Raw genomic sequence first — 12,523 nt, forward strand, 5'->3', positions numbered from 1 at the left:
AAAAAAAAAAAAAAAAAACTTTCGACCAGGCGTGGTGGCTCACGCCTGTAATCCCAGCACTTTGGGAGGCTGAGGTAGGTGGATCACGAGGTCAGGAGATCAAGACCACCCTGGCTAACACAGCGAAACCCCGTCTCTACTAAAAATACAAAAAATTATAAATATATAAAAAGCCGGGTGTGGTGGTGGGCGCCTGTAGTCCCAGCTACTCGGGAGGCTGAGGCAGGAGAACAGCATGAATCCAGGAGGAGGAGCTTGCAGTGAGCTGAGATCGCGCCACTGCACTCCAGCCTGGGTGACAGAGTGAGACTCCGTCTCAGAAAAAAAGCAAAAAAAAAAAAAGAAACTTTCACATGACAAAACTACCAGAAGCAAGTCAAATGTCAAATGATAAAGGAAAGGAAATAACTGCAATTTATCACGAGGAGCTAATCTCCCTAATACGTGAGGAGCTCTTAAAAGATCAAGACTAAAAAGGCTAATAATCCAGTAGAAAAATGGACAAAAGACAAGACAGTTCACAGCAAGAATATATATGTAAATGGCCCTCAAGCATATGAAAACACACTCCACTTGACTCATTATATGAGAAATACAAATTTAAAACGACACTGAAATACCAGTTTTCACTTACGAGGTTAAGAAAAATTCAGAAGACTCACAACACCGTCTGTTGGCCAGGCTGTGAAGAAACAGAAGCGCTCACACATTGCTGGTGGGGTGCCAAGGGTGACAACCCCTTTGAGGGGGGATTTCACAACAGGTTAAAAAAAGAATTACATATGCCCTGGTTCTAAGAACTCACCTTTCAAAGACACCTATGCACATAATTTTTTTAAAGGACAAAGTTATTTACTGTGGCATTATTCACAGCAGCTCAAGACTGGAAGCAATCTAATTGCCCTTCCTTAGGAGACAGGTTAAATAAAGAATGTCATATCTATGCAATGGAGTACCCACACAGCCCTAAAGAAGAATAAGGAATATGAAATAAAATGTAGAGTGAAAAGAACAAGATACGGAAGAGTGTGTCATTCATTCATTCATTCATTTATTGAGATGGAGTTTCACTCTTGTTGCCCAGGCTGGAGTGCAATGGCACAATGTCAGCTCACTGCAACCTCTGCCTCCTGAGTTCAAGTGATTCTCCTGCCTCAGTCTCCCAAGTAGTCGGGATTACAGGTGCTCGCCAGCATGCCCAGCTAATCTGTTGTATTTTTAGTAGAGACGGGGTTTCACCATGTTGGCCAGGCTGGTCCCAAACTCCTGACCTCAGGTGATCCACCCACCTAGGCTTCCCAAAGCGCTGGGATTGCAGGCGTGAACCACCGTGCCGAGCCTGAAAGAGTATCTTTTATATAAAAGGAAGAACATACACACAGACACACAGAGACACACACATACACATGCATAGAGGCTTATTTCTGCAAAAAGTAACACAGGAAGAATAAACCAAAAATTAAATGAAAATGGTTATTTAGAAGAAGTAGGTTAAGAAAAAGTAGAAAAGAGGAATGGGAACAAGACTTTGAGTGTCACTTTTATATAATTTTGACTTCTGAACGATGTAAATGTTTTACTTATTTAAAATCAAATTTTAAAAGTTGGAAAAAGCAACTCCTGAAAATGAATAAAAACAGAAACAAATGATAACATGAGACAGAAAAGAAAGAATCAATTATTGCAAAAGTCCTCAAAAAAATACTGGCAAACCGAAACCAGCAGCACATCAAAAAGCTTATCCACCACGATCAAGTAGGCTTCATCCCTGGGATGCAAGGTTGGTTCAACATATGTAAATCAAAAAATGTGATACACCACATAAACAGAAATAAGACAAAACCCACATGATTATCTCAATAGATGCAGAAAAGGCTTTTGATAAAATTCAACACCACTTCATGTTAAAAACTCTCAACAAACTAGGTATTCAAGGAACATACCTCAAAATAAGAGCCATCTATGACAAACCCACAGCCAACATCATACTGAATGGGCAAAAGCTGGCAGCATTCTGCTTGAAAACTGGCACAAGACAAGGATGCCCTCTGCCACCACTCCTATTCAATTGGAAGTCCTGAGCAGAGCAATTAGGCAAGAGAAAAAGAGGAGAGGAGAGGAGAAAAGAGAGGAGAAAGGAAAAAGGAGAGGAGAGGAGAGGGAAAGGACAAGGAAAGGGAAAGGAAAGGACAAGGACAAGGAAAGGGAGAGAAAGAGGGAAAGGAAGGAAAAGAAAAAGAGAGAGCGAGAAAGAGAAAGAAAGAAAGAAAGAGAGGGAAAGAAAGAAAAAGAGGGAAAGAAAAGAAAGAAGGAGAAGAAAGAAAAAAAGAGAAGAGAGAAAGAGAGAAAGAGAAAGAGACAAAGAAAGAAAGGAGGGAGGGAGGGAGAGAAAAGAAAAGGTATCCAAATAGGAAGAGAGTAAGTCAAACCACCCGTTTGCAGACAACATGATCCTGTATCTAGAAAACCTCATACTCCCAGTCCAAAAGCTCAATAAGCTTATAAACAGCTTCGGTCAAGTCTCAGGATACAAAATCAAAGTGCAAAAAAATCCCTAACATTCTTGCATACCAACAGTCAAGCCAAGGGCCAAATCAGGAATATAAGCCTATTTACAATTGCCAACAGAAAATAAAATAACTAGGAAGACAGCTAACCATGGGGTAAAGATCTCTACAAGAAGAACTACAAAACACTGCTCAAAGAAATCAGAGATGACACGGGTCGGGTGCGGTGGCTCACACCTGTAATCCCAGCACTTTGGGGTGCTGAGGCGGGTGGATCACGAGGTCAGGAGATCAAGACCATCCTGGCTAACAGGGTGAAACCCCGTCTCTACTAAAAATACAAAAAATTAGCCGGGCATGGTGGCAGGCGCCTGTAGTCCCAGCTACTCAGGAGGCTGAGGCAGAAGAATGGCGTGAACCCGGGAGGTGGAGCTTGCAGTGAGCTGAGATCTGGCCACTGCAGTCCAGCCTGGGCGGCAATGCAAGACTCGGTCTCAGAAAAAATAAATAAATAAATAAATAAATAAATAAATAAATAAATGAATGAATGAATGAAATCAGAGATGACACAAACAAATGGAAAAACAGTCCATGCTCATGGACAGCAAGAAGCAATATCGTTAAAATGGCCATACTGCCCAAAGCAATTTATAGATTCAATGCCATTCCTATTAAACTACCATTGACATTCTTCACAGAACTAGAAAAAAGTATTTTAAAATTCATACGGAAGGGCCCAAATAGCCAAGGCAATCCAGAGCAAAAAGAACAAAGCTAGGCCGGGCGCAGTGGCTCACGCCTGTAATCCCAGGACTTTGGGAAGCCAAGGCGGGAGGATCATCTGAGGTCAGGAGTTCGAGATCAACCTGGCCAACATGGCGAGAGCCCATCTCTACTAAAACTACAAAAATTAGCTGGAAGTGGTGGCTCATGCCTGTAATCCCAGCTACCCAGGAGACTGAGGCAGGAGAATCACTTGAACCCGGGAGGCGGCGGTTGCAGTGAGCCAAGATCATGCCACTGCACTCCAGCATGGGTGACAGAGCGAGACTCTGTCTCAAAAAAATAATAATCAAATAAAAATAACAAAGCTGGAAGTATCATACTACCCAATTTCAAACTATACTATAGGGCTACAATAACCAAAACAGACACAGACCAATGGAACAGAATAGAGAACCCAGTTGACCAGGCACAGTGGCTCACGCCTATAATCCCAGCACTTTGGGAGGCCGAGGCGGGTAGATCACTTGAGGTCAGGAGTTCGAGACCAGCCTGGCCAACATGGCAAAACCCTCTCTCTACTAAAACTACAAAAATTAGCTGGGCATAGTGGCACACACCTGGAATCCCAGCTACTTGGGTAGCTGAGATGCAAGAACCACTTGAAGCCAGAAGGTAGAGGTTGCAGTGAGCTGAGAGCATGCCACTGCACTCCAGCCTAGGTGATGAAGCAACACTTACCTCAAAAAAAAAAAAAAAAAAAAAAAAAGAGTACCCAGAAATAAGGCCGCATGTACAACTATCTGATCTTCGACAAACCTGACAAAAACAAGCAATGGGGAAAGGATTCCCTACTCAGTAAGTGTTGCTGGGATAACTGGCTACCATGTGCACAAGATAGAAACTGGACTCCTTCCTTACACCATATGCAAAAATTAACTCAAGATGGATTAAAGACTTAAGTGTAAAACCTAAATCTATAAAAACCCTGGAAGACAACCCAGGCAATACCATTCTGGACATAAGAACAGGCAAAGATTTCATGACAAAGACAGTAAAAACCATTGCAACAAAAGCAAAAACTGACAAATAGGCTCTAATCAACTAAAGAGCTTCTGCATAGAAAAGGAAACTATCCACAGAGTGAACAAACAGTCTACATACTGGGAGAAAATAATTGAAAACTATGCCTCTGACAAATGTCTAATATTCAGTATCTATAAGGAACCTAAGCAAATTTACAAGAAAAATCCACCCCATTAAAAAGTGGGCAAAGGACATAAACAGACACTTTTCAAAAGAAGACAGACATGGTCCCAAAAAACACAGGAAAAAAGCTCAACATCACTGATCATTAGAGAAGTGCAAATCGAAACCACAAGGAGATACCATCTCACACCAGTCAGAATGGCTATTACTAAAAAGTCAAAAAATAACAGATGCTGGCGAGGTTGCAGAGAAAAAGGAACACTATACACTGTTGGTGGGAGTGTAAATCAGTTCAATCATTGTGGAAGACAGTGTGGCAATTCCTCAAAGAACTAAAAAGAGAAATACTATTTGATCCAGCAATCCTGTTATTGGGTATATACCCGAAGGAACAGAAATCATTCTTCCATAAAGACACATACATGTGGGCGGGGCTCAGTGGCTCACACCTGTAATCTCAGCACTTTGGGAGGCCGAGGTGGGTGGATCACCTGAGGTCAGGTGTTCGAGACAAGCCTGGCCAATGTGGTGAAACCCCATCTCTGCTAAAAATACAAAAATTAGCCAGGCCTGGTGGCAGGCGCTTGTAATCCCAGCTACTCGGAAGGCTGGGGTAGGAGAATCGCTTGAACCTGGAAGGCAGAGGTTGCAGTGAGCCGAGATCGCACCACGGCACACCAGCCTGGGCAACAAGAGCAAAACTCCATCTCAAAAACAGAAAGAGACACATGCATGTGTATGTTCACTGCAGTACTATTCACAATAACAAAAGACATAGAATCATCTAATGCCCATCAGTGATAGATCAGATAGAGAAAATGTGGTACATATACAACATGGAATATTATGCCGCAGTAAAAAGAATCAAGATCATGTCCTTTGCAGGAACATAGATGGAGATGAAGGCCATTTTCCTTAGCAAACTAATGCAGGAACAGAAAACCAAATACCACATGTTCTCACATTCTGTAGGTTGGTTGTTCACTCTGTTGATACAGGAGACAGCTAAATGGTGAGAACATATGGATACATAGAGGGAAGTAACACACACTGGGGCCTAGCAGAGGGAGGAAGTCGGAAGCAGGAAGAGATCAGGAAAAATAGTAAGTGCTAGGCTTAATACCTGGGTGACAAAATAATGTGTACCACAAACCCCCATAACACAAGCTTACCTATACGACAAATCTGCATATGTACCCCTGAACTTGAAAGCTAAACTCTTAAAAAAAAAATTCTCATAACTTCGGAACATAATAACCTCAGTATTCTTAGTAGATTAATCTAAACTTAAAAAGACTCAAATTTTGAACTTAGTGTTCGTCGCGGTACTTTATAGTCATTCGGAAACCATTTTCTGTAAACTGTAAAATAGACCAAATGAGTAAAAACATACTGATGCTTTTGGAAACTAGGATTCTCAGTGTGAGAGAAAGCACATACAAATTTGGAATGGGGAAAATAAGGAAGAAAGGTGTGCTGTTAGATTTGAATCGAAGGCTTACATTTTAATTAAGGCTTATAAGTTTATACTTGCGATTTCACAAAAATGTATTTCCTAGCCAAATCCCATCGCTGTTTTTATACAACCTGTAACTAAAGACGGTTTTTACATCTTTTTCTTTTTTGAGACAGAGTCTCACTCTGTTGCCCAGGCTGGAGTGCAGTGGCGCAATCTCAGCTCACTGCAGCCTCCACCTCCCGGGTTCAAGCAATTCTCCTGCCTCAGCCTCCCAAGTAGCTGGGACTACAGGTGTGAGCCACCATGCCTGGCTAATTTCTGTATTTTTAGTAGAGACGGGGTTTCACCATGTTGCCCAGGCTGGTCTTGAATTCCTGGCCTCGAGTAATCTGCCCGCCTCAGTCTCCCAAAGTGCTGGGATTATAGGTGTGAGCCACCACGCCTGATCTGTTTTTACGTTTTTAATGTAAAATGTAAAAACTATAACTATCCTTGTGGTGAGGATAGAAACTCAAAGACTTGAAGACATTGTCTCTTGGCCTGCAAAGACTGAAAGATTTATTATCTGGAGGAAGTTTACTAACTCTTGAACTGGACTATAACATTGTTAGAAATATTTAAAGTAGGCCGGGCGCAGTGGCTCAAGCCTGTAATCCCAGCACTTTGGGAGGCTGAGATGGGCGGATCACGAGGTCAGGAGATCGAGACCATCCTGGCTAACACGGTGAAACCTCGTCTCTACTAAAAAAAAATACAAAAATCCAGCCGGGCGAGGTGGCGGGCTCCTGTAGTCCCAGCTACTCGGAAGGCTGAGGCAGGAGAATGGCGTGAACCCGGGAGGCGGAGTTTGCAGTGAGCTGAGATCCGGCCACTGCACTCCAGCCTGGGCGACAGAGCGAGACTCCATCTCAAAAAAATAAAAAAAAAAAAAAAGAAATATTTAAAGTAAAACAGGAGAACTTAAATGTGTTATGCTTCATTTAGTCTCAATGATTAAATAACTACTAACTGGTTGGCTGTTCTGCCAATTCAACATATGTAAGCAGAGAGATCATCATACACACATGTGCACAGAGAGCCTCAAAGAAAGATAAGGTTTTCGGACCTTAAAACTCAAACAAATCATTGGGTACTAATTCTCTCCTGCTATTACCTTCGGTGCCTTTTCACCTTTTCTTTCATACTGATTTCGTTGTTGAATTTTCTCAGCAATTTCTTGGGCAATTTGACAAGTAGAATCGTATGTGGAGAACCTGCATCAAAGTGGTAAAAAGAGAAAATGTATAAGGTTCTTTAGAAGAAATCTTTGCCCTAAGTTTGACATTTTCATTCTAGCCAAAGAATTCGAACAGAAGGGAAGAAGAATAACATCACCAGCAAAAGCAACATGGACTGAGCGTTATTTACCATGTGCCAGGTACTATTCTGAAGGTTTCATTAGTAATAACTCACTTAATCTAAACAGGAACGCTATGAAGTGGGTACCATTATCATCTCCAACTCGCACAGGAGAAAAGGAGGCACAAGGAGGTAAAGTGACTTGCCCAAGTGGTTCTGCCCGCTGCAAACCAAGGCTGTCCGGCCCCAGAGCCGAGGCTCCTAATGTGGGGGCCTCCGCTGCACTGGGCATGTTCTGAGCACTGGAGAAGACAGCAGTGAACAGAATGAACACAGTCCCTTTTTCAAGGAAACCATATCTTAGGGAAAGAAAGTCATACAACAAATAAATACATGGTATGTCAGGTGTTGACAGGTGCTAAGAAGAAAAATGCAGCAGGATAAAGGGCCAGAGAGTGATGAGGAGCTGCTACTTACGTTCAGGTGACACTGAGGCAAGGTGAAGACGCTGGCCTCACAGATGCCTGGGGGACAGCTCTAGGGTGCAGGAACAGCAAGTTCCTAGCCTAAAACCAAATGCTCTGGGGACAAAGGCCCCACACCCACCTGACATCTGAGCTTGCCCGAATTCTCTCAAAACATTTAATAAGCTTCTAGTTGTTAATCAGCAGGGTTGGAGGCTTTGAAGGGTTCACAGTGAACTCCCAATAGCCCCTTATGTTTTGCTTCTCTCAGAGCATTTTTACTTTCTATCATACAGAAAATACTTAAGCAGGCTGGGTGCGGTGGCTCATGCCTGTAATACCAGCACTTTGGGAGGCCGAGGCGGGCAGATCACGAGGTCAGAAGTTCGAGACAAGCCTGGCCAACATAGTGAAACTCCTCTCTAGACTAAAAATACAAAAAATTAGCCAGGCATGGTGGCAGGTGCCTATAATCCCAGCTACTTGGGAGGCTGAGGCAGGAGAATCGCTGAACCCAGGAGGCGGAGGTTGCAGTGAGCTGAGATCACGTCACCACACTCCAGCCTGGCGACAGTGTGAGACTCCGTCTCAAACAAACAAACAAAAAAACGAAAATACTTAAGCAGGGATACACATTTCATTTCTCCTACCAGGCAGTCTGCTCCTAAAAAGCAGAGACTCTGTGGACTAACGTGACCAGCATTCTTTTCCAGGACTAGTCCATTACAAAATATTGGAAACTCCCGTTGGCCCTAATGTCCTAATTTTTGCTTGAGTAAACAATATATTTTTTGAAACCTTCCAATTCCCACATATCATTTGAACACTGAGGGAACTTGATAAGTGGTTTTTTTAAATGAAGGAAAATGTGCCCATCAATTCCCTTAGGAATCTTACTAGAGTAATTACAGCAATAGTAACAGCTGAGTACCTGACCTGAGCCAGGTCCTATGCTAAGAGCTTTATATTGTAAATTTTGCAAGGATCATGAGGGAGGATCCTGAACCACTAACCACTATACTCTAAAGCAGCACCATTCATGTATATATTATATATATATATCATACACATTCACATATATCATATATATCACTGATACATATATTCATACATAACGCATACGTATCTTTTATATCCATATATACTATATATTCATATATATCACATGTACATCATTCATATATGTATTCATGGATGTGTGTGTGTGGAAAAATAGCAGTATACAAGAAAACACAGAATTAAGAAAATAGGAGGCTAATAAGGAAAATTGGGTCCTGCTCCCAACTTTGCCACATTTCACCTTTTTTTCCTCCATATTATCATGAAAAGAGGAGCCTAGGCCTGGCTCTGGGGTCCAGACCACACATATAAAAATCAACCACATATGGTAAGTTTTGCCTCCTGCCAAATGTGGGATCTAAGTGGTAAGTATGTCTGGAGTTCAGAGGTGGGAGAGGTTACTGTTGGCCAAGGCGCTCAGATGGAAAACGTCCATGAGGTTACATCTGGATGACCACAAGGTTAAAGCAGGTCTCCTATTCAGACAGGAGGCAGGAGCACATTCTAGACTTAGTGAAAGACAGAGCAAGCAAAGATGAACAGAGAGGAACGTGTCCGGCATGTTTGGCTGCGTGCTGGCCCTGGAAGCCTGGTAAGTAAAAAATGGTAGACATGAGTAGAAGCTAGTTTCTGCAGACCCTTGAACACCAGCCTAACAAGGTTAGACTTCAAGGAGAATTTCAGAGCCATAGAGGACACTTTTATACACAGAGAGAGGCCCTAAAGAGGTTATGAGAAATATAACAGCTGCCACAAACTCCCAGGTGTCCTGACTCCAGTCCTTGTGTTGTTATTTTAGCCCTAAAGAGCAGTAGTTCTGAAACAAGTTGGAATCACTGGGGAATCTTTAAAAAAATAACAATGCCTGGTCCCAACCTCAGCATTCTGACTGAACTGGTATGGGGTTTGTCCTGGGTGTGGGGAGTTTTAAAAGTGTTCCAAGAGATTCCAATCTGTGGCAAAGTCCAGGAACCCTTGGCCTGGGGTAATAGACAACCTTATTACACTATCAAGCACACAGGTGCCTGAAGTACTAGTTTAGAAAAAGTAATCTGGCGGAGGGGCTGAGGCAGGAGAATCGCTTGAACCCGGGAGACAGAGGTTGCAGTGAGCCGAGATCGCGCCACTGCACTACAGCCTGGGAGACAAGAGAGGCTCCGACTAAAAAAAAGAAAAAAGAAAAAAAAAAACAACGTAATCTGGGCCAGGCATGGGTGTGGTGGCTCATGCCTGTAATCCCAGCACTTTGGGAGGCCAAGATGGGCGGATCACCTGAGGTCAGGAGTTCAAGACCAGCCTGGCCAACATGGTGAAACCCCGTCTCTACTAAAAACACAAAAATTAGCCGGGTGTGGTGGTGGGTGCTTGTAATCCCAGCTACTCGGGAGGCTGAGATAGGAGAATCACTTGAACTCAGGAGGCAGAGGCTGCAGTGAGCCAAGATCTTGCCACTGCACTCCAGCCTGGACGACGGAACAAGACTCTGTCTCAAAAAAAAAAAAAAAAAAAAAAAAAGGTGTGGAGGGCAGAGATGAAACAAGAATGGCAGAATAATTACAGAATAATAATTACAGAAATTGGGTGGTGAGTATGGAAGGGGCCCATTGTACTATTCTAGTTTGTGTATCTTTTACCTTCCAAAATAAAGTTTTTAAAAAGCAAATCAACAAAAAGAAGACTATGCTACCAACATAAAAAGTCCAATCAGGAATATAAAACTATTAAGGTTTAACTGTAATTTTTCTGGAAACAGTATATCATCAACAAATAAGTTACCCTGGCGGTAAAGCTAATTAATGTTAGCAAAGAACCAGTTCAGAGACAGTAGCATGTGCTAAGTCTGTTAAACAGAGAGCTTACCGCTTGTTTTGATAGGCCATTAAAATAGTAACTGCTCTATTCCATTTCTAAACACTGAGGGAGGTGCCAATGACCTATGATTTTAGCAACACAAAGGAGGTAAAACTATAGTTGAATCTGTTTTTATAGGTTTTTTGTTTGTTTGTTTTGTTTTGTTTTGACATGGAATCTCGCTGTGTCACCTAGGCTGGAGTGCAGTGGTGCGATCTCAGCTCACTGCACATCTGCCTCCCAGGTTCAAGTGATTCTCCTGCCTCAGCCTCCTGAGTAGCTGGTATTACAGGCGTGCACCACCATGCCCAGCTAATTTTCGCATTTTTAGTAGAGATGGGGTTTCACCATGTTGGTCAGGCTGGTCTCAAACTCCTGACCTTGTGATCTGCCTGCCTCGGCCTCCCAAAGTGCTGGGATTACAGGCGTGAGCCACCGCACCTGGCCTTTTATAGGTTTTTAAAGAAGGTGGCGGGCAATTTAGGAATATGTATTGTAAACCAAAAATAAAATTCTGAGGCCTCCCCCACGGGCAACCATCTGCATGGATCCCACCCCCCAGGCAAGGGCATTCCAAAGTTAACCTGAAACAGGTCTTAAGTCTGATAAGAAACATTTACAATCTATTCTCTCTAAAGCCTGCTACCCAGAGGCTTCATTTGCATGATAAAATCTTGGTCTCCACTACCCCTTATCATAACCCAGACATTCCTTTCTATTGATAATAAGTCAACCAATTGCCAGTCAGAAAATTTTTCAAACTACTTATGACCTGGAAGCCTCCCCCACCCCCTTCGAGGTGTCCCGCCCTTCTGGATTGAGCCATCATAAATCTCACATGTATTAACTCATGTATAATTCTTCCTAAATTGTATAAAAGCAAGCTGTTCCCCAACGACCTTGGGCACAGGTCTTCAGAACCTCCTGAGGCTGTGTCATGGGTGCATTCTTGTTTTTTTTTTTTTTGAGATGGAGTATCACCCTGTCGCCCAGACTGGAGTGCAGTGGCGCGAACTTGGCTCACTGCAACCTCTGCCTCCCAGGTTCAAGCGATTCTCCTGCCTCAGCCTCCCAAGTAGCTAGGATTACAGGCGCACGCCTCCACGCTCAGCTAATTTTTTTTGTATTTTTAGTAGAGACAGGGTTTCACCATGTTGGCCAGGCTGGTCTCGAACTCCTGACCTCGTGATCCACACGGGTGCATTCTTAACCTTGGCAAAATAAACTTTCTAAATTGATTGAGTCCTGTCTCAGATACTTTGGGATTCACAGTATCAAGGGCCTTAAAAATGTTCGTACCCTTCAGCCCTCACTTTCAACAATCTAATGAGAAAGCCACTTAGTCAAACTAATTGAGAATAACAAAAAAAAATAAATAAATGCTTTCACTTTCAACAGTTCTAATTCCTACTTCTAGACAGGGAGGCCAAGGAAATAAGAGATGGAACAAAGGAACTGGCTTTGCAATCATAAAACAAAACAAAACATCAATAAAACAAAAAACTAATATGAGGAGAAAAATAAATTATAGTCATTCATGTGATGCATTATTACACAACATAAGAAAATTATGAGGTCGGGTGTGGTGGCTCACACCTGTAATCACAGCACTTTGGGAGGCCGAGGCAGGCAGATTGCCTGAGCTCAGGAGTTTGAGATCAGCCTGAGCAACAGGGTGAAACCCTGTCTCTACTAAAATACAAAAAATTAGCTGGGTGTGGCAGCATGCGTCTGTAGTTCCAGCTACTCTGGAAGCTGAGGCAAGAGAGTTGCTTGAACCAGGGAGGTGGAGGTTGCAGTGAGCCAAGATCACGCCATTGCACTCCAGCCTGGGTGACAGAGCAAGACTCCATCTCAAAAAAAAAAAAAAGAGAGAGAAAGAAAATTATGTTTTCAAAGAATGTCCAATGACA

General features: G+C 42.8%; 1 protein-coding gene across 3 annotated transcripts in view; it reads right to left on the reverse strand.

Moving 5' to 3' along the window:
• Positions 1–12,523, reverse strand: part of STX8 (syntaxin 8) — a 313,076-nt gene that overhangs the window by 298,623 nt on the left and 1,930 nt on the right. For all 3 annotated transcript variants that reach the window (XR_002726115.3, XM_023190864.2, XM_023190863.2), the window contains exon 2: positions 7,052–7,151. Coding sequence is in view for 2 of the 3 variants with exons in the window: in XM_023190864.2 (XP_023046632.1) it covers positions 7,052–7,151 (100 nt within the window). In the remaining variant the exon portion in view is untranslated. The remainder of the gene's footprint in view (positions 1–7,051; positions 7,152–12,523) is intronic.

The sequence above is a fragment of the Piliocolobus tephrosceles genome, chromosome 16 (genome assembly GCF_002776525.5).
Source record: "Piliocolobus tephrosceles isolate RC106 chromosome 16, ASM277652v3, whole genome shotgun sequence".
Taxonomy (NCBI): Eukaryota; Metazoa; Chordata; class Mammalia; order Primates; family Cercopithecidae; genus Piliocolobus; species Piliocolobus tephrosceles.